This window comes from Hemiscyllium ocellatum, chromosome 14, assembly GCF_020745735.1.
Source record: "Hemiscyllium ocellatum isolate sHemOce1 chromosome 14, sHemOce1.pat.X.cur, whole genome shotgun sequence".
NCBI classification, from domain to species: Eukaryota; Metazoa; Chordata; class Chondrichthyes; order Orectolobiformes; family Hemiscylliidae; genus Hemiscyllium; species Hemiscyllium ocellatum.
The window spans coordinates 47,168,509-47,189,930 of record NC_083414.1 but is presented as its reverse complement, the minus strand read 5'-3'; the positions used below and the strand labels follow the sequence as shown (position 1 = coordinate 47,189,930).

General features: G+C 39.0%; 1 protein-coding gene across 1 annotated transcript in view; it reads right to left on the bottom strand.

Moving 5' to 3' along the window:
- The window catches only part of LOC132822374 (microphthalmia-associated transcription factor-like), a 276,393-nt gene extending 255,195 nt beyond the window's left edge, over nt 1-21,198 (bottom strand). The window contains exon 1 of the mRNA XM_060835695.1: nt 20,896-21,198. Within this exon, the coding sequence (XP_060691678.1) occupies nt 20,896-20,999 (104 nt within the window). The 5' untranslated portion in view covers nt 21,000-21,198. The remainder of the gene's footprint in view (nt 1-20,895) is intronic.
- Nucleotides 21,199-21,422: the final 224 nt, after the last annotated feature.

The window sequence follows — 21,422 nt, the reverse complement described above, 5'->3', positions numbered from 1 at the left end:
AGATCATCACCTCTCCCTAAATACTAAATCATTAATCATTGTCTAAATTATAAACTTAGCATCCAGCGGAGAAAGCTGGAACTGTGAAAGACCTCTTGATAGGTGGAAGAGCTGAGCTTGAAAGAAAATCAAGTAACGTAAGAAAACCACAAGTTCATTGGTGAGGAACAGGGGAGCAGATGCAGTGGCTCATGGATGAGTATAGCTATTGAACCATCTTTAAAGTAAACACTGATCTTTAATTTAGATTAAGTAGTGTTTAAGGTATTATAAGGAAGGTAAAGTTTCTGGTATAATTTCATATTCTTTAAACTGGAGCAAGTAAACGGAAAGGAGTAATGCCAGCTGTAATGTCTCTCCTTGTGGTACAAGAAATTATGACACTTCCAGTATTCATGATCTCTATGTGTGCAGGAACTATCTCCAGCTGCAGATTAAAAATCTATATTTCACATCAGGTGTAATGGCTAGAGTCCTCTTCAGGCATCCGCAGGCTGAGATCTTTGTGGATAACATGCATAGTAAGGTAATCATACTGCAGGTAAAGATTGTGTAGGCAGAAAGGGAACGGGTTAGAATAATAATAGCATCAGGTAAGTAGTTCAGGAGCCCTGCAGGCCCACCTCCCTCTCTGAAGCAGATTTTCCATTTAGGATGCTGCTGAAGGGAAGTCAGTGAGAGCCAAATCTGTGGCGGCACACTTGGCTCATCTGCAAGGGTGAGGGGAAGAGAATGTAAGAGCAATATCATTTCTATCACTTGAGGAATAAATAGGCATTTCTGCAGTGACATTATGACACCAGAATGGTTTGTTGTCTCCTTGGTACTAGGGCCAAGGATGCCACTGAGCTGCTGCAAGACATTCTGAATGGGCAGGATGAACAGCCAAGGTTATGGTCCATGTCAGAACCAACATTAGAAACAGAAGGGGTGAGGTACTACACACAGAACATAGGAAGCTAGGAAATAAGTTTTAAATCAGGACCTCAAAAAAAGGCAGTAATCTCAGGACTATTCCCAGTGCCACATGCCAATGAGACCCAATACAGGAGAACAAATTGGATGAATGTATGGTTGGAGAGATGGTGTATGAGGGAGGAATTTTGATTCCTCAGACAGTGTGACTGATTCTGGAAAAGGTCGAACATATGCAAGTTGAATGCGTTGCATTCCAGCAAGTGCAAAGCCAAAAAACTCACAGGAACATTTGCTCGCACTGTGGAAAGGAGTTTATAAACTAGAGTGGCACAAGGATGGGCACAAGAGCAGAGAGACCAAAGTAAAATAAAGTTAGGAATAAAAGATAGGAAAATAGAGGGCAAAAGTCAAAAGGTAGATGAAACAAAATTTATCAACAAATAAGAGTATTAAAAAGGGTATAAGCTTTAAAAAGGCAAATCTAAATCAGTACTGCATCTGAAAGCGCACAGCATTTTCAATAAGACTTATTAAAAAAATAACAGTGCACAAACCTGTAAACGGATACTATATGACTACAATTATGAAGACCTGGCTGCAGGATGACCAGAATTGGGGACTGAAAATGCAACGGTATTCAATATTTAGGAGGAAAAACAAAAAAAAAGGTGGGGCACGATTGTGAATAAAGGATGAAATCAAAACAAAAGGGCATCAATTCCACATCAACATTTTCTGAATCAGTGAAGGACCAAAAATGGATCGACAATATTATTGGATGTTGTCTAAGTGTCTTCAAATAGCAGTGATAAGATAGAGAACAGAAGTAATCGGGATTTTAGAGATGGGTGTAACAAGGGTCCAACAGTAATCATGGGTGACTTAAATTTACATATAGACTGGGCAAACCAAACAGCCATAATATGGTGGTGGATGAATTCCTGAAGTATGTGCTTTTTTATTTAAGAACAATAATTGAAGAGCCAACTAGTGAATAGGCTGTCCTAGATTTGGTATTGTGCAGTAAGAAGGGTTAATTAATAATCTTGCTGTGGCAAGTGTGACCATAACATCTTATAATTCTCTATTGGGAGAGAAAGTGGTGATCCAGTCTGAAGCTAGAGTCCTAAATGTAAACAAAGGAAACTATAAAGATACAAGATATGAGTTGGCTGCAATACATTGGGCAACTTCACTAAAATATATGGTTGTGGAGAGGCAGTATTTAGTAATTAAGAAATTAATGCATGTATTATACATCCTTATCAGGTGCAAAGTTGCAAAAGGAAGAGGGGCCCAATTATGTTGAACAAATGTAAGTAAGAATAGTACAGATCCAAAAAGGAGTCATATGAAGTTGCTCAAAAACATAACATGCCACTAGTTGCAGATTGCCATCCTGAATTGCCCCCTCTTATCCAACTATGACTTCCATTAGTTAGCCAATCCTCTATCCATGTAAACATACTGCCCCAACACCATGGAGTTTTATCTTTTTAAGTAGCCTTGTGAATGGTATCTTATCAAGTGTCTTTTGGAAATCCAAATAGATTACATCTGCTGTTCCCCCCCCCCTTATCTACCATGCTTTTTACAACCTCAAAGAATTGTAATACATTTGTCAGGCATGACTTCCCTTTCACAAAGTCATGCTTACTCTGCTGGATCATATTACATATTTCTAAATGTTCTGCTGTTACATTCTTTGTAATAGAGTTGCAGTTTCCCAATAACAGACAGTAAGCTAACTGGACTAGATTACCTAGTTTTTGTCTCCTTTCTTTTTTGTTACATGGGCAACTTTCCAATTCTCTGAGAGCTTTCCAGAATCTAAGGATTCTTGGACGATTACTACCAGTGCATTCAACACCTCGCAAGCTACTTATTTATTCTCTAGGAAGACATCTCATCAGATCCAAAGAACATATTGATCTTTAGCCCCATTAGTTTCTCTAGCAGTTTTTCTCCAGTTAGTTGTGGTGTTATTTCCTCTCCCTTTTTTATCCCTTGATTATTTAATATTTTTAAAATACTATTGGGTGTATTTTACTATAAAGACTAACACAAAGTACTCATTCAATTCCTTTGCCATTTCCTGGTTTTCATTATTTTTCAAGCCTTGTTCTAAAACAGGCTTATATTCAGTCCTGATGAAGGGCTTATGCTCGAAATGTCGAATTCTCTATTCCTGAGATGCTGCCTGGCCTGCTGTGCTTTGACCAGCAACACATTTGCAGCTGTGATCTCCAGCATCTGCAGACCTCATTTTTTACTCGAAGATTTTATATTCAGTCGAACCTGTCTATCTTTATAGAATCATAATTCCTAGTCTACACTGAGCCTCTGAGCAGCATCTCACCCAGATCCACCCTCATAACCCTGCATTTACCATAGCCAATCCACCTAACCTGTAGATCTTTAGATTGTAGGTGGAAACTGGAACCCTCGGAGGAAACTAACACAGACACAGGGAGAATATGCAAACTCCACACAGACTGCCAGAGGGTAGAATCGAACTCAGCTCCCTGGCACTGTGAGGCAGCAGTGCTAATCACTGAGCCACTGTGCTGCCCTAAATAAGCTCTTGCTGACAATCTTGATATCACTTGCAAGTTCACACTTATTTATTTTCCATCTTTTTTTGGTAATCCTTTGTTGGTTTTTCAAACTTCTGCAATTTTCTGGCTTAATTTTGCAACATTAAATTTGAAAAAAAAAGTACAATGCTACCCTTAATTTCCCTGGTTAACATGGTTGGCTTATCCCCTTCTTAGAATCCTTCGTTCTCAATGGGATATATCATCCAAAGAGCGAACACAGCAGAAAAGAACAAATACATGCTCTTTGCAATATGATTCACATCAAGATGCCATAATCTAATGAAAAAATAATCTATGGTTTAATTTTAAATAATTATATCATTACTTATTAAAAACAACTAGACCTGCATATAGTTCCATTCAGATCCAAAACAGAAGGTTGAAAAGATCCCAACTAAAACATAAGAGAATACCTTTTGTAAGGTAAAGCTGTGCGATTGCTATGTTTTCAGAGACACACTTAATATCCTAAAATAGTCCAGATTGGGAAGTGAATGTAACTCGCAGTGTGAACAATCGAAAACTTATCAAGCATCTCTGCTGTTTGTCCCCAACCACTTCAATGCCAAGAATTTGCTGATACAGCCAAAATGAGAAAAAAACAGCAATTTCAGCAAAAGTACTGCTAAGTACTAGCCTATATATCTTTTTCTAATTTAATAAGCAAAATTTTATATATAAACATAGGCATGTCAACTAAAAATAGAATTTGTCAGCATGTGTTCTTTTAACAGCAGCCAATTTACCAGCTGTATCAAAGAGTGCAAATAAACCTGGCAGCTATTTTTATACTGATTACCACAATTGATAACTACTCCCCATCTGTGGAGAACCAACATTATTTCACACATTCTGTCATTCCCCCCAGTCAAAGTGTTTATACTAGAAGCACAAATATTGTTATGAAAGCCTTCATGCACCATTCACATCATATAGAAATTGAACAGAGCCCAAAAGTAAATATGATCCAATTCACATCCAAGATATTTGTGGCTTGCATTTGTTAATAGCTGGTGAGGAACATCCTGTTCAGGTCTGTATGACCTGCCTAAACTCTGGTGCTTTGGCAGCTAGTCAAACACTGGCACTTTGCTGAGTGCAATAACTTGGAGTGAAAAGAAGCCTGGGATTTCTGAGTTCAAACATTAACAATCACTTTCTCTAGCAGCACTAGGTTCAGCTAGCAAAGCAAGCAACCACAGCAGCTAACAAGGAAAACAGTTAAAGGGTACTAAAAAGAACTAAACGGAATTAAAACAGGAAGACAAAAACAGTTAAGAATGAGTAAGTGTGGTATCAACTACTTAGTGTCATTTCAAAGCGCTATTTAAAAGTTAAGTGCTGCAAAAGCAATAACAAATTGCTGATAACTCTTTTGGTTTTTACGACGGGATTAGCAAAAACATTCAGGGACTGGACAGTGCATGCCGCACATACACATCGAGAACACAACTGAACTTTAACAAAACAGGCTGCCGCAAAACTTAACTGGTTTAATATTATGCTACAACAAGTAAAGAAACAACTAGAAGAAACTCTACATATTGTTACTTATTGTGTCAACAAGAAAGCTATACAAAGCATTCTCTAATATGGAGTCAAAATAATAAATATTTATAAGAAATACAACACGCATCTAAATACTGGTAGTTTATTGTTCTAGTCATTCAACTATAGTTTGTGCAAAATACTATATCAATTTATATAACAGAATTCATTCAGTTATATAAAGTGATCTAACATTTTGCGCAATCTGAATTCATTCAGTTATCAAGTAAAACCTGAAACCTAATGTTTTTGTTTTCAAAAAGTACCATAGCTAACTATGTATTATAATCTAGCTTGTCACACAGACATTTAGAGTAAAATCATGATAAGGCAATTCACAGCAGGCCCAATCACAAAATGTGTTCAGTGGATCTTCGTTATTGCTGAAAAACTCTTATGCAATGTGCCAACATACACACTCCATGTCAAAACAAAATGAAAACAGTGACAGAGTAAATCTATTTTTAAAAAGTCTTCATTTTTCAATTTGTTCATACCTTACAATGGCCTCACTTTTACAGAAAAAGGCACTGAAAAATGTCAGGAGCTGGGTCTACAAAGACTGCAACGATGTTCAGCTTAACATGTTGCTTTCACATAAGTGGGATAGAATCCCCCATATTGTAAATGAAGTTAAACACATTTTCCACATTTTTATGCTAAAATGCAAACTCCCAGAGCATCTTATGGCCTTGGCACCTTCAGAAAGGGAAACAGAAACAAGAGTGGGCAAGTGTTCATTCGACTTTCCAGGGTTATTGGCTTCCTCTAGCCCATTGGTTAAAGAATGCTCTGCATCTACAAGTATTTCATTTGCTTGATTTCATTGTTCAGTTTATGGTGTCATCTACCTGGCATACATTCCCAAGTTGTCTCCATTGAAATTTGCACAATCGGCCTCCCACAGGCGAGCAAAACGTCTCATCGTCAGAACTACTGTCTTCACTATGTTCTTCATTCTCAGTGTTTTGTACAGTTTAGCCTGTATAAATGCAGTGTGACAGCAGCAGTGGTGACTGTAGCTTCCATCATCATCTATTACAGCATTCCATCGTGGTCATGACTTCTAGAATATTTGGGCTGTTTCTTCACCTTATTAATGACCTCAGCAGCCTGAGTGATTGGTAGTTTTTTTTAGGTTCCTAATTTCCTCCTCTGGCTGAGGTCTGGCCAATGTCAGCTTGTCACTTAAGGTCAGTGATGTTGAGACGCACCAGGCGGTTGTGTGTAATGATGCCAATCTTTATAGATCATGTTCTTCTGCTGTTATATTTTTTCCCCTTTCCTAATCCACATCTCAAAAACATTGGATATCGTCCAGCTGGCATTGCTAGCCTTATATTGCAGCAGTAGCGCCTTGACGTTTGCAATAGCTTCTTGGACTTACCTATCACAAGAAGCACCTTTTCAGTGCCATCCATGTTGGCACAGACTAGCACAGTGACAGGCTTCTTATTTCACTTTCCACTATATGAAACACATAAAAGAGCAATCTGGTTCACAGTCTGGTTTCATTAGCATTAGAAATCATGGTGCGCACTTATTCAGGATGCGAGCAAGACCATTTTGCAGCCAATCTATCACTGTTACTCTATCAAGTTTACTGCTTACCACATGGAAGACATTGCCCTGTCTGGAATGAAGTCAGACTATTGCTGCAGGTAAACCCCTTGTTGCCCAGTCACTCTACCAGGACAACTCCACTTTCCTGCAGGTTTGAACCAGACATGGGAATGTTCTTGAACCTTGAATTTTTCTTGAAATGCCTTGAACCACATTACCAAAATTTCTTCAATGGTTGATGATGGAATCTCCCCACGCCTTAGCGATGTCTGAATTTTGCTTTCTAGCTTGGCAACTCCACTTCAGTTGGTTGGAATGGTCATGTGGTGAGTGTGCACTAGTTTGACTAACCAGCATTACCAGCACAGAGCAGTAGCCAGCCATGGACATTGGGAATAACTGACAATTTCACCAACCACCTCACTTTTATTATCATCTTGATGTTTGTCAGATACATCATATTTGTTGCTCCATCTATTCTTTCTTTCATTATCCAGGGCGTCTGGCTATGCTCTCTCTTCCCTTTTCCCCTTGTGGAGGCAAACTAGACCCAGTTCCTCTTTAGAGGCAACCAATGTTTTGTTATCGTATTGCCTGCTAATGTTTTGATTGCTACTTGCCAGAGTTGAACGTGTTCTAAGCACATTGAAATTGTCCCTTCCTCAATAAAATATTTTAATTTAGATTGTTCCCCGTCATTTTACAAAGCTAACCTAAATCTCTTGTGATGATCACTACTGCATAAATGCACCCCTACTTATATTTGATCCATTCATTTCCTAGAATTTCCTCATTAGCACAGAAATATACAAAATTTTTCTGAATGTGCTTCAGCAGCCTCCCCCCCCACCCCAGCCTTTACTGTATCATTTAGCACTTCATTTACAATAATTCAAATCTGCATTATAACCACCTCAGTGCTTGCAATGAACTGATTTCCTCAAATCTATTCTACCAGTTGATAACCTATAGAATATGCTCAGTAGGTTGATAAATTGATTGCATTTGGTTTGAGTTAATAAACATTCTTTCTTTGCCCCTTGCCATGCATCCTTCCTCTCCAACATTGAGCATATTACAATGATCAACATTGTCACCTACCTCATTCCTTCCCCATTTTCGTTTCTGAACAATTTATACTGGAATCTCACCTCCCAATGAAAACAGTGATTTGGTTTGCAAAGTTTTGGCTTTGTAAACAGGAGAAATAATATTTCTCTGCCTTCTGAGTCTACAGCATTTCGGGGTGGAGGGGTCAAGTGAGGACCACAAAGAAAATTGGATTTCCTCGCACACACTATTTTGGAATTAGGCCACAGATCAGCCACAATCTTATTGAATGGTGGAACAGGTTCAAAGGGCTGAATGGCCTATTGCTGTTCGTATATGTGCCCTGGTGTAGCTTTGGAACCCCTTATAAGAAGCATCTCTTTAAAAGGGTTTGTGGCCTTGTAGGAAGGGGAGTTGAGTCTTCTAGGGAGTCTGAGAGATGACGACAGGAAACTGTAAAATAATATGACACCTTTAAAGGTCACCATAAGATGCTGTATTAGTAAGTATATCTGTTTTGAATGCCATGATTAACCATTGGATTCTGTCCAGTAAATTGAAGTTGATATTGAACAGCACAGTACAAGTTTTCTCCATTCATGCAATTACCATAATACAATGAAAGTTGTAAAAGAATCGGATAGGAAACTCTCCCTTGATGTTTGGTACTGTTATTTAACTGTACACAATGCTCAAGCTTTCAGAAAAGCACCTGCCCTACTGCTCATGCAAAGACAATCTAACCACCTGTTACTCTCCATTGACTGGCAGGCTATCAGCATTGAAACAGAAATATAACACCATCTAGTCTTTCAGTTTCAGGGTCTTGGAGCAGAAAGCTAACAATTTGACAGCTGTGCCCATTATGAATATTTGGCTGAGTCCCAAATGCTGTAGACTACTTAGCTCAGCAGATGGTGTGCTGGCACAACTGTTCGGTGGAACAGCTGAATGCTTTAAGAGGCTGGAATAACAATTTAACTTTCATATAATTTCAAATTAAAGCGATTGGTTCTTTAAACAAACGAATGACTACATAAAGGGATGAAACTTTTTTTGCAGAATACTGTATATCTTTTCTTTATAGTTCAACAACTATTGTTTTAGAGTTTCATTAGACTGTAACATATTAAAATTTCTTTCACCTGCAATTAAAATAATTCCTACAGTTATTACATAGGTCCTGAGGACTATGCATATTGGACAAATGGTAAAGGAGATTTAGAGACCTGATGGATCTAAAGAAGCATGGAGGTGGCATACAAACACTATTCAGAACTGGCAACCGCCTCAGAGAACTAAGGTGGACTTTTAATCAGCCTGCCTCAGGACCCAAATTCAAACCTGAAGCTTGGATGGAAAAAAACAAAATCTCAGACCAAGATAAGTTATGAGCTGGGTGTGTTTTGCCAGTTAGAAACAGCATCAATTTGGCTTTTCTCAAATATAACACAAAAACACACCCCTTATATTAGGAATATTTAGTATCCTGTCTTGCCTCTTTTTGACCCATGTCGGTTATCACCACAGCATTATATTTTTAATCGAGCTATCTATAGCACTAAGGCTAACTACCATGCTTTGTGCATTAATACACATGCACTGTAACCCTAATTTAGACCTTATTGCATATGCTGTAACTGCAAATCCATCTTTTCTCTGAATCCTGTTTTCACGAAAGAGTTAAATATAGTTCTTATGGCGAAAGGAAACAAAGAGTATAGGGAAAAAGTGGGAACAGGCTACTGAAATAGTCAGCCAAGAATGGCAGAGCAAGCTCAAAGGGCTGAATGGCCACTTCATCCTCCTATTTTCTTTGTTACTATGTTTCTTTTCCCCTTCTCCCTTCTGGTGTTACACTACTACTCACCTGCCAAATTAGTTTAACTTCTCTCTAGCTGTATTAGCAGACAACTGCACAATGATATTATCAGTTCCACCTTCTCAGATGCAGTCCCAAAGCTCCAGGAATCTAAAACCCTCTCTCTCGCACCAGGCATGCATCTACCTAATCTAAACTTCTAGTTCTGCATTCACTAGTATGTGACACAGAGAGCAATTTGGTAATGATTAGTTAACCTAGTAAGCTGCCAAAAATTAACAGCTCAATGAAAAAACCAAGCAATCGGACTCTTTCCTTAAGGATGCTTACAGGGAAATGAGGAGACACAAGGCGGTTGGAAGACAGCTTATGTAAGCAAGTGAGTGACAAAGAGGGATTGCGAGTGAGCATTTGCAGCTTAAGCAGGAAAATAAAATTTATAGTAACTATTCACATGCACTTAACTTTGTCAAACTTATAGAAATATTTTGTCTTTATGTTGAATGATCCCCAAAAAGCATGCCACAGAAAGAGAGCACTAACCTAAATTTACTTACATTCACGATAATTATTGTTTCAAACACGGACATTGAATTTTGTCCTGAATTGGGTCATGCTTCACCATTCTATTGCATGCTCAAACTAATCCATTGAAGTGGATTTTCCACTCATCTATCATTACTGCATTACCATGCCTTTATTTGGAGTACATAATCTAATTTGTACACTATGCTATTTGAAAATACCCTCCTTTCAACATTTTAAATTGAATTTCAAACCGACTGACATCTCAACTAGTTTGGATAGACAGGAACTAACAGCACTTCAGTCATGCAAGTAACTAGCTTATTTGAGATTATTCCATCAGCGACTGTTATCACAGTGCAGAGTGCCAAAGCACAAGCAGAGAGAAGCAAAACAAAGTTTTACAAGAAAGAGGCTCCCTACAAATGGTCAACCTGACTGTTGAATAATGCAGGCGAAAGCCCTACACAAAGGACAGCAAAACATCTAGTAGCCTGGTGAACAGAATCTCTGTGCACTGACATACAGCATAACCACCATAAACGGTAAAACACTAATTCCTATAATATCTCTGACCTGTGTAGAATGGTCTTAAGAAAATCTGAAGACACTGGTTTTAATTCTTGGTTTAGTCTGAATTAATTTACCTAACGTAATCACAACTACTCCATTGGGTTGGGATGGCAAATGGAAGAAAACATGTTCTGAGCTCTAATTGTCACTTACTGGCCTCAACCTCTGCTGAATAATTCATGTGTAATAGAGCAGTTAACAGATCAGGCTTTGTGATGGCACTTCTCAGGTTGATGTAGCCTGCCAACACTCCCCATGTAACCTCATAAATTAACAGCCACTAAGTTAAGGTTCTGGATGACAGTTTGTGCCTGAAAACTTACATACCACCTAGCATCAGTGCCTTCAGAAGAGTAAAGAAAAAGATACTTCCTACGTCTGAGCCAGGAGCTCTGGTTTCAAGTCCCACCTGCTCCAGAGATGTGTGATACATCTCTGAACGGGCTGATTAAAAAAGAAAAGGACATGTATTTATGTAGCTATGCTCATAGTCCTGAAGTCTTTTAAAGCCTATAGGATTTGTTTTCTAAATGTAATCATTGTTGTAATATAGGAAAGGCAAAAAAAAAGTTTGGAATGGGACAGGGAGAGAAGTAATATTCTTAATCAGAGGAGCAAACTAAAACGCAAGAAGTAATGGTAATTGAGTTAATGATGTGCATTACCCCCATTCAAATATTCAAATAAGTTTTCAGAAAATCAAGGCAAATAAAGTAAAAAAAAAGAGGAAATTCTGAATCCAAGCTGTTATTTCACTGAAGGCAAGTGACAAATAAACTTGCCAGACTGTTATCTGTCTGAATCAAGATGGTTTGTCTCCCATGATAATAGAAAACTGTATTTAGTAACAATCAATTTTTTAAAAAATTCCAAGAGTTACATTTTGATTTAGATTGTACAATGTGGAGGAGGAGTGACTGCGGAATACAGAAAACATTCTAATTAATATTTAGAATTGTGGCTCACTACAATTAGGTTATCACAAGTTAACATCCTTGATCCCTTGGTTGCCACATATACTGAAAGTATCAAATGTTACTGATAGCAATGTTCTGGAAATAGTCTTTTGCCACTGCATCTTCTCACACTATTTACTCACTGATTGGTAACAATGAAGCAACAATGACAAGAAACTCATCCTGCCAAAGATCATGTCAGGAGGCTTCTCATAAGAACAGCAAAGGCATTAAATAATTTTAAGATCCTTAAATACTATCTCAAAGTTCATCACAGGAGAGTTGCCAGACAAAAAGCTTGATTCCAACTCACAAGAAGGCAGAGTAAGACAAAGTGACCAGAAGTTTAGTCAAAGGGAAAAGTTTAAGTGGCAACTTAAAGGAAAAGATAGATGCAGAAAGGCAGAGAACATTAGGGTAGAAACTTCAAAGTTTAGGGCCTAGACAACTAAAGCCACAACCTCTAAAGCTGGAATAATAGAAATCTTGGATTCCCAAGAATTGGTGGCATGTTTAGTTCAGAAGGTGATGGATCTGGAGGAGGTTACAGACATTGGGAGGTATGGAAGCTCTGAAAGTATTTAAAAAGCAAGATGAAAATATTAAAATCAAGATTTTATCAGATCTATTTCATTTACCTTCCTCTCCTTTTGATAGTTCACTATAAAGCAAATAGCAGCTCAGTGCACTAAGCATAACAGTCCCTCTCTGTCTGCCTCACTCATTCTCACCTTCAAAATCATCACGTTGAGTACAGCCTTCAATAATATTGACAAATTGAGGTAAAGGAGGTCCATTGGATAACAGGCAATATCTCCTGGAGGTAAGAGACAGATTTCCTCCTAGAATGCTCGGTCATTCAAGTGTCACATTTTCGACAGAAATATACCAAAGAATGCATTCCGAAAACATTACAACCTTGTTCACAAAAAGAAATATCTTACTAACAATATGAAATGCCTGCAATGAAAGGGATAGGTTAAAAGTTAAAAATCATGAGCACAACATCTAAGGACAACATGATACCTGTCACTGTTCTCACTTTCCTGGATGATGAGGAGTTTGCCTCTCCTGGGGAACTCAATTTAAATTGAACAGCTGCAGGCTGTGTTTCACAGGGTTCAAAAAGCCCAAGAATGGAATGGAGACAAACAGAAACCAACAGATCTGGCATGTAAATGCTTTAACAGAACTGCTAGAGGTCAGGAGCAACCAAACAGCTCATTTTCAGCCTCACCTCAGTATTCTGGTGTTGGCCCCATTTCTTCAAGCCCTGATCCATCCTTTCTTTCCAATGGCTAGTCTCTAACTAGGGCTGCAACATCCCTTCTGCCAAAAAGCCATGACCCTAACAAGATCTAATCTCTCTTACTTTTTCAGGATGATCAATAATGAGTGCCAAATCTAGCTTGTAACTTTGCCTGGCTGCCAGGCAGTGATCAGAAGTGGAGAACAATAATAAGTAGCAACAGGACCTCCAAATGAAAAGGACCTGTGGGTTTCCCCATCACTACCTCACTCTTCACACCCACCAGACTTTTGTTCATGAATAAATGTGTAGCTTTCTGGAAGCCCAATTGTGCATTTCCTTGATTTTAGAATTAGTGCAAATAACAAATTAATTACTATTTTTACTTCCAGTGTCAAAATGAATACCATATAATAACAAAACTCTGTAAATAATAAAAATTGCTAAGGATTTTAATAATTTCTCCTCAAATCTGATTTCTGGATTTTAAATAAAAGCAAATTTGGTTCTGACAGCAAACAGTAAACACGCTGACCTCATTTTTTTTGGCTATACCTTCAGTCTCACTGGTATTTGATACAATCTAATTAATACAGCAATTATTTAATTACAATTCTACAGCAAGATCCCTCTCATTGTCACCTTGGTAATGAAAAAGTTAAATTGCTGTAGTTATCACTATGTAGAAAATATGCCAGTGTACAAGCTACCAGCTGAGACTGGCCAGCACTAGCACAGTTGAGTTCAGAACTCATCCTATTCTGACAAATATGATGTCTGAAGGTTAAGAAGGATATAACTAACATCTTGTATGATTCACTTGCAATGTTTGCACATCTATGCACATAAGGTGCACATGAAATTTCAAACACAACCTTTATTTGACCTAATGACTCAAGTAAAATGTAAAACACACATAGTGAAAATATACATAGTACCTCAGAGCTCAAGCCAATGTCAAATCAAATTCATTTTTAAACATACAATGAATTGCATTGCAGCCAAAAATTCTGTGAAACAATATCATTACTTATGCCAAATCTACATTCGCCAATAAGTTTGCAAGAGTACAAAACTGCTTTTCGGGTCTGTCCAAATAAAGCCACTCAGTCCATTGATGGCCAGAAATATGACTGACTCGCAATATTAAGGCACTTCGCTTTACAGTCCACCCCAGTGTAGCTGCTCTCACTTGAAGCAGCTGTGACATTCTCATTGACTTTACTGTGCCAAGAGGAAACAACATTAAAATCAACTGACTGCAATTTTCAACTTCACCTCAAGCACGTACGACCATGTATTCCTCAAGTTAGGAAAAAAGCAAATATACCTTTACTATGCAGGAACAAATCATGTCTCTCTCAGAAATATTGCAAAAAAGGCTACACACTCAAGGAATTAATTTGAAAGTTTCATCAAACAAAGAGCCATTTTAGCCTTCAAGATTCCACACTCAACAGTAACATGAATGGCCAACCACAATCCAAAACGTAACTGAAGGAGAAATGAAATTCTCATCAAGAATTCCTTGCTGAATCAAATTGCATCATGTGGGATTTTTGGCTGACCGACAGACAATCCATCGAACATGTAGATTAGACTTTAGTTTAACACCTCATCAAAAAGACAGCACTATTTATAATTCGATCGGCAGTCTCGATCCAATCAGAAAGTCTCATTGCACAGAACTGATCAGTAAAATTTGCCAAAAAAACTGGACGTGGAATTAAAAATGGGACAAAAGAACCAGCAAGCAAAGTTGCTATTCTCTTAAGCTCGCACTAACCCTGCAGAATGAATCAACTAAAGAAAAATAAAATCCAATTTTGAGAATATATTTGTATTTATTTTGCATTTTAACTGTGTAGTTCTTTCAAATTGCCAGGAAAGGTATAACAGGCTGAATGGCCTCCTTCTGTGCTTACTGATGTTATACAGCCGTAGTTCTGTCATTCCCTGAACACATACATAACCTTTTCTTTTAAATGTGTAGTTGACTTATGTTTTCAGTTATTTCCTTACAAACAAATTTTAACTAAAATATCTGAGAACAATCTGAAATCAACCAAGAAACTCCAATGAGTCTCAGCATAAATCTCTGAATACATGTTTAAAAAACCTTGCACAATATATTCAAAAATGTACTTCACTATAATTCAAATGCAGAATAAGCTTTGGGGATTATATAAGATTCTCACATATTTTCTAAAACAGTCCTCAAACTTGTGCATAATTTTGTGTTTTCAGCATGAAAGTGTCGAAATGTCCATTTTATATCAGGGAATAACTAACTGACTACAAAACTCAGCATCAAAACAAAAATTCCAATCAATCCTGATTAGTTTGCATAAGTTGCTATTTACTGCACTGCCCAGGTTAGGTTACAATTGGGAATCCATAACTGAACTGTACTATGAATTTTGTAGATAATTTTCTGTCTTTTATTTAGCACAGTAAATTAGATGTGTATTGAAAATTGCCATAGAAGTTCTGATACTTCATAGTATTTCCCAATCTGGTCAGAGAAAATGTCAGCCTGCTCAGGCATTTTGCAAACTAATTTTGGTGTTGCTTGGTTGCCTAGAGATTGAAGATAAATCCAGATAACCTTCAATCTTAATTTAGCAGTAGGTGTTACATCATTTGTATTAGTCTCTAATGTTTCATTTAGTAAAACAACAATATACACAGCATAACCTTTAAATAGCTGTATAAAATAAAATTCCTCAAAACTGAGCGATAAGTAAATGATTACCTATGAACAACTGTAAAATATAAGATCCAGTACCAAACTGCAAGGTTCTACTTATTGCTATGTTTAATAACAAACTGTTTAAACACAGATAATTATAATATTTAATTTTTAATGCACAAACGTTTTCATGCATGATAGTACCTTAACATGCAAAAGTCTGGGGAATAAAACTCCTACATCTGTAAAGCTGCCCAAATAGAAAGCAGACCAATATATATTGCTGTTGCAGAGCATGTATTTGTAACACAAGTATTTCAATATTATAACTTATATTTTATGAAAGAACATGAACAGACAATTTTGCCTAAACCACAAATTTTCACCTAACTGGAATTAAGTGAATTCATATCTAACTTAATATCATAACTTCATACTTTTAATTAATTTGCTCAGCCTAAGAAAAAGCCACATGGTGGCTAATTCATACAACTGCAACACTTCTTGACATTCAATAACTTCTGCAGTTCCACTTAGACAGCACTTTATTTAAGTGATCATGTAAAGAGATGATGCAAAATAATAATCTTAGAGGGGAGCACATGACAAAACAGGGCATAAGAAGATTTCCAAAGAGGTGGAGGGAGATATAAACCTGGAGATCTGACAAGCTCCCGAAGACTAAGTTGTCAGAACAAGAAAATTCTGGAGTAGAAGATTGTGCATGGGCAGGGAGAAAGCGAAGAACCTGAAGAGTGATGGTATTGGTGAGAGTTGTATGTGAGATTGTTATTTTTAAAGCAAGCTTTCCATCTGTTCAGAAACAAAAATGATGGTAGGCCTCACTTTGGGTGACAGCATAACATAGTGCACTCTGAATGGCTGGTTGTTTGAAGTGGAATTTAGAGAACATCAGACATGAGAAGCATGATTTAGAGATTTGGCAAAAGAGGGATAGAAGTGGTGGTGAAGACAGATAACTGTGGGTAAAATGATAAAGTGATTTCACTGGCAACTTAAATGTTAAGGAGGTCAACAAAGTAAAAGGAATTCAAATCATTGTTCAAAAGTTGTTAAAACGAACTGTGAAGGCGTTTTTTTACTCAGACTATCCAAGATGTTACTGTGATGTTAAATTTGTTAAAGTGTATTTCCACAGAACAGTTTCAATTGACTAAATGGATGACTCATGTTTCAATGCTCTATAAGCTTAGTGAATGAATCTAATATCATTGTTAAACTAGACAATACATTTCCATAGGTTACGGTGCTTTTCCCTTCACCAAAACTAAATGACACTGTCACACTAAATCCTTTTAGTTTTACATAATAATTTGCTCGGGTGTATTCTAACGATGCAAAACACAGCTCACTGCTGCAAAGCTTTACTTTAAGAACAACAAAACTGTTGCCACCAAAAGATTATGCTGCCAGAAGCAGGTGTAGAAATACCTGGAAAAGTACATCTGTCCCCAGAGACAGGTAGAAGCAAACAATCACTTGTGTTAATTAATCACATCTGTCATAGAAATAACTGAAATCATCTCAGATGTACAGATCTATTGGCAAACTTTCACCAAAATAGCACAGCTTTTTAAAACCCAATGTGATCTGATCTGCAGTGGAAAACATTATTATACTGCAGTGATTCAGGCTGAGGGTAGATCGTAGCTTTAGTTCTCAGCTCTCTAACATTTGGCTACAAACTGATTCATATCAAAGCACAACAGTTTTAAAGGAATGAGTGCAATGTTCCCAACAAGAAAACCTTTATAAATAAGCAGAACCAGAAAAAGTTACTTGTAAAGTGACAAACTAGCAAAAATAACACATGCTGCTACTTTCTACAGCAAAGGACCTAGGCAAACTGGTATTTGTGAAGCATGTCCTTTTTTATTCTTGCATGCAACAAGGGCATCATGGACAAGGCCAACATTTACTCGCCTTGAGAATTTGGTGAGCTACCTTCTTGAACCATTGCAATCCACCTAGTGTAAGTATCCCATAGTGGTGTGAGGAATTGAGTTCCAGGATTTTCATTCAGTCACAATGAAAGAATATAGCTCCAAGTCAAGATGACATGTGGCCTGGGGAAATCTTGTAGGCAGTGATGTCTCTATGGATCTGCTATCCTTGTCCTACTAGGAGATAGAGGTCATACATTTGGAAGGTGCTGATGAGGTAGCATTGATGAGTTGCTGCTGTGCACCTTGTAGACAGTAAACACTGTACACCAGTGGTGAGCAAAGTGAATACTGAAGGTAACGGATGGGAATCCAGTGAAGTATGCAGTTTTGTCCAGGATGATGTCAAGCTTCTGGTGTTGTTGGAACTGCATTCATTGAAGCAAGTTGAGAATTCCACAACTCTGCTTATTTGGAGATTGAAGATGGTGGGGAGGATGTGGGGAGTCAGGAATACATTATTCACCTCAGAATTGATCTATGGACACAATATTTAAATAGTTGGGTCAGTTCAGTTTCTAGTCAATCATAACCACCAGGATGACGATTGAGGAGAATTCAGAGATGGTAATTATACTGAATATCAAAAGAAACTGGTTAGATATATTTATATTGGAAATGATAGTTTCATAATACTTGTGTAGCACAACTATTACCTGTCTATTTTAGCCACAAGCCTGAACTGTCACCAATATCTTGCTGCATTGAGATAGAGATAGCTTCAGTATCTGAAGAAATGCAAATACTACTGAGCAATGAAATCACCAACAAGTATCTCTACTTCTGATCTCACGATAGGAGGATTGCTAACCTGAGGAACTCCTGCATTGACATCCTGGGACTCAGAATGATTTGACATCCAACAACAACTTTCCTTTGCATTAAGTATGACTCAAACAACACATTTTTAAGCTCTGATCTCCAGCATCTGCAGTCCTCACTTTCTCCCAATGGAGCTATTACCCTGATTCCTATTGATTTCAATTTTGCCAAGTCTCCTTGATTGCACACTTAGCCACATGGTGCACTGGTATCAACGACAGTCACTCTCAGCGCTCTGAGTTTACCTCTTCTGTCCATGTTTGGAATATGGCTGTAATGAAGTCTGGAGTCCAGGGGTCCAGGCAGAACTCAAACTAAGCATCAGTAAGGCAAGATATTGCTGAATAAGTGATACTTGTACGACTACTGATGACACTTTCCATCATTTTTCTGACTGAATGGTGGCTTAGTAGTTAGCATTGCTGCTTCACAGGACCAGGGACGTGGGTTCGGCTCCAGCCTTGGATGACTGTCTTAGGTGTGGACTTTGCACGTTCTCCTCATGCCTGTGTGGGTTTCCTCTCGGCGCTCCGGTTTCCTCTCACAATTCAAAGATGTGCTGGTTAGGTGGATTGGCTGTGCTAAATTACTCATAGTGTCCAGGGATGTGCAGGCTATGGAGATTAGCCATGAGAAATGGAGGTGACATGGATAGAGTGGGGGAGTTGTAGGTGGGATGTTGTTCAGAGACTTGGCGTGGACTCAATGGGCCGAATGGCCTGTTTCCACACTGTAGGAATTCCACTATTCTTCTATGAAAGTAGACTGATAGGGTGATAACTGGCAGGGTTAGATTTGTCTTTTTCTTTGTATCAGGACATATTTGATGATTTTTTTTCACTTGTCAGATATGTGTCAGTGTTATAGCTGTACCACATGGCTCAGGACATGGCTAGCACAGGAACACAAGTCTTCAATATTATTGATCAACAGCCTTTGTAGTATCCAGTGCAATCAGTTGCTTTTTTTCTGAGAGTGTGTATGTTGCCAATGCCAAGACAGCAGGCAACGATGGCCACTGCCGAGCTGCATTTATGCAGATGGTGGCATTGACATCACACCACCATAATACTGTCTTCTGGCGGCTCACCATTGGACATCCCTTAATCACCGAATGCCCACGTACTCTTCCCCCAGCCACAATCGCTGATGGGCACCCACCTCATTGCAGGGCTTGGCACTTCACTTAAACAGAAAAGCACAAATGAGGTGGTGGGTTAGACAGGACTGAATGAAAATGATTGAAAATTAGCATCTGTGATGTTGGGAGCTCAGGTGCCAGACAAGGTGGATCATCCATTCCATACTTCTAGGTGAGGATGGCTGCGAATGTGTCAGCCTTGGCTTTTGCACTGGGAGTCCCCTTCATCAAAGATGGGCATGTTTGTGAAGTCTCCAGCTCATGTTGGTGTCTAATTGCTCACCACCATTCAACGATAACATGACAGGGCTAGACAAATACGATCTGACCCATTGATTGTAGAATTGCTTAGCCTTGATTAAGGCATGATACAGTTTTGAATGTTCCCTCGCAACCATCCAAAGATATGACCAATGATGAGATCGAGCAACAAAGAACCAGTGACAATAGATTTTTTTTTAAAATGCCAATCCTGAAATTGGGCGCTCACGTTGAAACAAGATGAACACTCATTCTCAAGACTCCAGTAGGGCTCCTCTTTTTGTTGTGTTGTGTCACCTGAACAAATAAAGTAGCTCTTGGAAACATCCTGGCTATACATACATTAACCCCTAGAGGGTGAGTCACAGCATCTGTGCTTGCCATATGGTTCAATTGTTGGTTCACCCTGGTAAATATTTCGGTAGCGTATAACATGAATACTAAAAATAAACTGTGCAATGTGTTTACAAGAAGGCATTTCTTAAAATCCGTTTAGCCAATGTTTTTACTATAACGTCTAAACCTGCATACGAGACCAGGTGAGGTATACAACAGCGTTGCACATATGCAACGTGTCCGAATTCCATTAGTTAGAATCTGACAGTTATTAAATGACAACCAATTATTCGACCTCTCAGATCTGACTTCCCCATTTAATTAATGTGCACAACAACAACAACGAAATGCTCCCACAAGCCGATCAGCGGGGATTTTCTCCCCTTGTTTATTTTTTAAGGATTAAAAGGGAGACCTTGGAAATTATTGCGCTTTAAACGCTGCACCGAGGTTCTGTTTCAGAAAGCGACGCCAAGCTTTTGCACTGGACTGTATTCTTGACACAACCTCCACGTTCAGTACTTGGAAGGGCAGAGAATTCTTGCCCATTCGGTACACACCCCGCTAAGAGAGTCTCTTTTTTTTGAAAACAAAATTGTTTCTTTTAAAAGGCTTATCAGAGCTAACACGCTGCTCACATAAATAAGCGTAACTACCGCCGGCACAGTCCGAGGGGTGGGATGTGTTGACATTTGGGAACAGTCCGAGGAATGTGCGGAGTGTCAGTGAATGAGCATCTGCCCACCCCAGCCCTGGCTCATTCCCCTGGGGTACCAGCACATTGTCCTGGCCTGGGGGAGGCTGTTGCTGCTGGAGATGGAGCAGCTCATGGACAGTGACCAGCCCAGCCCAGCTCACCCCCTGTCCCCACTGACCTGCGGCTCAGAGGCTGACTCTTCAGCTCGTAAAACGTTTTCGCCTCTTCATGAAATTCCTCCCCGAGTTCAAAATCCGGAACGATTCCCGACTCAGACTGCATTGGGGCGAGACGCAGCGCAAGGGAGAGTGTGTGTGTGTGTGTGTTGTTGGGTGGGAGGGGAGGGGTTGGGGAGGGGGGTGAACTGTACAAAATTAAAATCGGGATTCTTCACAAAAGGAGTGGTGCCGAAATGAGCAAAAGAATCCGAGCGGCGGCGGCGGTGGTGACAATAAATGTCAACAAGACACACAAAGTTTCTCTGAGTGACAGACGCTGTCTCCGCTGCACAGCGCAAGCTTCGCCACCTCCTCCAGCCCGGCTCCACTGCGAAAGGGCCGCCGGGAGTTGTAGTTCCGCCTGGCCCGGCGATTCCCTTAGATCAGCCCCCGGCCCCCGGAGCGCGTGGACTACAACTCCCAGAGGCGCCCCGCGGCGCACTGCCTGCCGCTGGGGAGAGCATGTGCCCTTGGCTGACCGGCCGGC